General features: G+C 40.1%; 1 protein-coding gene across 1 annotated transcript in view; it reads right to left on the reverse strand.

The window, feature by feature from the left end:
- Nucleotides 1–1,508: 1,508 nt before the first annotated feature.
- The window catches only part of si:dkey-196h17.9 (uncharacterized), a 47,166-nt gene continuing 43,701 nt past the window's right edge, over nt 1,509–4,973 (reverse strand). The window contains exons 10-12 of the mRNA XM_050062775.1: nt 3,684–3,839; nt 3,452–3,573; nt 1,509–2,786 (exon numbers count right to left, since the gene is read on the reverse strand). Coding sequence (XP_049918732.1) covers nt 2,636–2,786; nt 3,452–3,573; nt 3,684–3,839 — 429 coding nt within the window. The 3' untranslated portion in view covers nt 1,509–2,635. The remainder of the gene's footprint in view (nt 2,787–3,451; nt 3,574–3,683; nt 3,840–4,973) is intronic.

The following is a 4,973-nucleotide window of genomic DNA, read 5'->3' on the forward strand; positions in this document are numbered from 1 at the left end:
ACCAACAGTGTCATCTGTAGCTTCAGTGGAATACATCATATATAAAAGTCAATCATGTAAAAATTTGAGTAAATCCACAATTATACCCTGATTTTATGATGATGAATACATTCAAAAGTACCAAGTACATCCCATAAAGTAGCTACAAAGTTCCATACAACAAGCTGTAGTTCAAGTATAGTTCAAAGTGTTCAAGTAACGGAAACAGAAGAATCTTAACAGTCAAGTTTGTATTGTACAGTTGATTGGAGGCTAATGAATATTAGGAAGTAAAAAATGTTCAGATGGGTGAAGGAATTTTTGTATGCACGTTCTATAGAGATGAGGGTGGGGAAAACATTTTCAGCAAGGTATGGTGTGGATAATGGAACACCGCAAGGAAGTGTCATAAGTCCCTTGTTATTTTCAATAATGATTGATGATGTTTATGAAGATATTGGCCAAAGTATAGGGAGATCTCTGTTTGCTGATGATGAGAAATGTGAAATATGTAGTCAAACAGTTGCAGGAATCAATTAAAAGAGTGGAGCAGTGGTCATTGAAATGGGGATTTAAATTTTCTGTTGAGAAAACAAATACTCTTTTCTTTGCAAGGAAGAAAATTGAACCAGAAGTCAAACTATATTTGTATGGCAAGGAGCTGAAAAGGGTGGACTCATTCAAATTACTAGGAGTATGGTTTGATTCAAGGCTCACCTGGAAAGTACATATTGATAAAATTGGTGATAAATGTAAAAAGGTGATAAATGTCATGAGGTGTTTAATGGGTACAGAGTGGGGGAGCTGACAGGTCTTCTTTGAAAGCTATATATACAGGTTTAATAGGATCAGTGCTGGACTATGGGTGTGTTGCATGTGAGTCGGCATGTAGGTCTTTGTTGGGAAGGTTGGACGGGATTCAGGCTCAAGCACTGAGGGTATGTTGTGGGGCTTTCAAAACTACATGCGTTGCAGGTGGAAATGGGGGAGATGCCACTGGAATTAAGAAGACAGCAAATCATGATGACATACTGGGCAAATTTGCAAGGTCACAATAATCATCTGACAATAAATACAACTGAGCCATGCTGGGAACATGGGAAAAAGCAAACGAAAAGCTTTGGATGGATTGTTGAGAGGAGAGCAAGGGAGATGGGAATACTGGATTTGAGTTTTTCGCCAACTGCTGTGTTGCCAGCTGTTCCACCTTGGCTACTGCCACAGGCAGAGGTAGAGCTGAGCTTCCTGGATTGGGAAAAACAAAAGAAAAATACTAATAGTGTAAATTCATACATCAGAAAGAAATACTATGGTCATTTACATATATACAGATGGTTCAAAAGATCCAGAGACAGGCAGGACAGCAGTGGCAGTAGTCATCCTTGAGGTGAATGTGATATACGGGAAGAGACTCTCCGATGAATTATCTGTCTTTACAAGTGAAATGATGGCTATAATAATTGCATTGCAGTGGGTAGAAGACAGCAGGCCACAAAGAGTATTGATACTATCAGAGTCAGCAGCAGCATTAAAAAGTTTATTTTATTTCAACACCACATGCAGAGAAGACTTATTATTTGAAATAATGATGTCATTATTTAGAATCAAGCATATGCACTTGTCTGTCAGTTTTGTGTGGGTTCCTGCACACATTGGGACTGAAGGGAATGAGAGGGCAGATGGAGCAGCGTAAGGAGCTTCAAGGAGTGAGCATAAACTCCATGTAAATATTAGCAAATCAGAAGTCAAGGGGGTGATAAAGAGACAGATCAGAAAGAGGTGGCAAAATGAGTGGAATAAGAGAGTAAAGGACGGTACCTTTTCAAACATAAACCAGTAGCTGGGAGTGCAGCAACAGGCGGGCGGAACAGGACCGAGGACAGAGTTATGACCAGATTAAGGAATGGGCATACTGGGTTAAACACTTCTTTATTTCTAATCAGAAAACATGATACAGGAAAGTGTGAACATTGTGGAGAGGAGGAAACAGTGGACCATATTCTATTATACTGCCAAAGATATATAACAGAGAGAGAGCTGTGTTAAAGGAGGAAATAAGAAAGCGAGGGGAAGTCAATATCATTAACATATTACGAAAATCTTCAGATGACGAGTGCTGGAAACAGCAAATGAATTTTTTAATGAATAGAATATAAGGCTGGGTTATTTGATGTTAAGTGAATTTTGTTTCTTTTGTTTGTTTTGTTTGACATACATAAATATGAGATATAAGAGAATATAAGAGATAATTTAGATACCTAGTCCACACTCCAGTTCAGTGGGTGGCGGTAATGCCCCTGAAAGCTGTTTGCCAACCGCCAATAAAATCAAAAGAAGAAGAAGAAGAAGAAGAAGCCCAATATGGCCGTCTATGGTGTTGACAGACTGTGAACGACTATGAGTGTCGTTACACCACAGATGTACAACAGAGTGGTAAAAGTGCATACCCACACTGTGTGTAACAGCCGTCACTTTGACCAATAGGAACACTGAGCAATCTACTGCCATGGACAGCTGTAAAGCAACACAACCGCAGTCTTTTTGATATTTCCAGTGTAACAAACAAAGGAAGAATGCTGGCGTGCAATAGCAGAGCCACTTTGGCATCCCGGTGAGTTCGGCCATTAGCATCAAGCTAGCAAAGAATGTTAATTCTTCATAGTGGAGACGGATTGGCAAAACATGAGTACCAGGATGTAGCTCTGGGTCTGGGTTCATAGCCTGGGAGGACCTCCAGCACCTCATTAACCTGCCTTCCAGAAAGTCTGTTCCATCGGAGCAATGCGGGCAGGAGCTCCAGGTCCTCACTGCAGATGAAACAAGAGTTAGTGAGATGCAGTTCCACGAATGGCCACTAGATGCTGACAGCAAACAAAAAAACATCAAGTTTAAGAAGTCCAGAGAGGGTTTAAGTGAAATCAGAACTTCTGGACTGAAAGGTAAGAAAACTAATGCTGCAAATTATTAAAAGGTCCAGCCCAAAAACACAGCCTCACTCTGTCACGAGTCCACCCTCATAAAGACCATCTTTCACCTTGTATTTGTTTGCTGTCTGTTTACTGATTTTTTGGACTTGATTGAAGATGCTGGACATTCAGTTTACCAATTGGGCTTTTGGGTTCAATCCATGCTGTGTTTCCTGAGCTGCAACACACTTAATAGTTTGAGGGTGCAAAAAATGCAGCATGTGTACGGCCCCAAGAGGCATAAGAGTAGCACCTAATGCCAGGACCCTAAGTCTTCTTCTTCTGGGGCCCAAACTATTTCAAAGGTATATAATAAATTTGGTGTCTGAGTAACCCTGTAGTTAAGTGTATCTCTGTTAAAATAGTTATAATTGAATGAAAGAGGAAGAAAAACATCAATGTCACAGCTGATTATAAACTTTTAGTGCACACAGAACAAGCGTAACATTACTGGAATAAATGGACACAGGTGTGTGTAACAAACATCTGTCATCAGAATAATTTACCTCCACGTGAGACATTCATTCTGCATACTTCCAACTGTGAGCTTCATCGTGTCAGTGCTCTTACACTCCACCAGCTCTGTGACTTTCAGCAACATGAGGTTCCACTCTTGAACACCAGGAGCCTGATACAACACAGCACACACACAGAGCAGTAAAATTAAGACTTTATCCAGCTGCTAATGGGTTAATGTCATTATAGAGCACATAAGAACAAGCAGGCTGTTGATCTCACCAGGTCTGAGATGGTTATATGTAGCCACTTCATATCCTCAGCAACTTTTTGTCCAAAATCAGGACTCCAGCGCTTCTTCAGTTCGCTCTGGCTGCTTTGTATTAGATGTTTCAGGTAACTGCGAGCGATGAGCTTGTAGACGCCATCCATCACTCTCTGAGAGACACAAAGTTGGAGACAGACACTGTTTGGTTTTTGTTAAGAAAGACAACAGTATGTAGACACAAAGATGTCGGAAAAATGGCTGCAATGAATGCTTTTTAAAAAAAAAAAAAAAAATCAGAGATCATATACAACGTGCTGTATTTTACAAATGTTCCTCTGCTATCAGACAGGCAGGTCTTTCTTATGCATGCAGTGTAGTTGCCTTTTGGGCTCCTTTCATATATCAACAATGCACCCTTGCACAACCATTCACACCTACCGTCTAGGGGAAAACAGAGACTATACAAGACGCAAAATGGCAAAAACAAATTATTTAAAAATAGAATAAAGATTTTTAATGTACCTTTTGTATGTCCTGTTTGTATGTTAGTTTCATGTTTCTCAACAGAAATATATGGCTCCTTAGAAATGTAAGAAAACAGCGTATTTGTGATTATGTTGAACAGTTACCTCTGTGATGTCAGCTAAGATGTTCATCACAAGTTTCACTGTGGAATCCTCCAGGTTTTCAAGCACTGCCACAGCTTCCTCAAGAAGGGTGCCTTTATTTTGGACGTGCAGCCTGAGAGGAAATATCATGAATATAATGTAGAAATACTCAACGTTTATCATCATCATAATCATATTTGTTTATTCTTACAAAACATCAAGTCTTTTAAACTACACTGAACAAAAATATAAACGCAGCACTTTTGTTTTTGCTCCCAGTTTTCATGAGCTGATCTCAAAGATCTAAAACATTTTCTCTACACACAAAAGACCATTTCCCTCAGATATTGTTCACAAATCTGTCTAAATCTGTGTTAGTGAGCACTTCTCCTTTGCCAAGATAATCCATCCCACCTCACAGGTGTGGCATATCAAGATGCTGATTAGACAGCATGATTATTACACAGGTGTGCCTTAGGCTGGCCACAATAAAAGGCCACTCTAAAATCTGCAGTTTTATCACACAGCACAATGCCACAGATGTCGCAAGTTTTGAGGGAGTGTGCAATTGGCATGCTGACTGCAGGAATGTCCACCAGAGCTGTTGCCCGTGAATTGAATGTTCATTTCTCTACCATAAGCCGTCTCCAAAGGCGTTTCAGACAATTTGGCAGTACATCCAACCGGCCTCACAAC

Source organism: Epinephelus moara, chromosome 14 (genome assembly GCF_006386435.1).
Source record: "Epinephelus moara isolate mb chromosome 14, YSFRI_EMoa_1.0, whole genome shotgun sequence".
NCBI lineage: Eukaryota > Metazoa > Chordata > Actinopteri > Perciformes > Serranidae > Epinephelus > Epinephelus moara.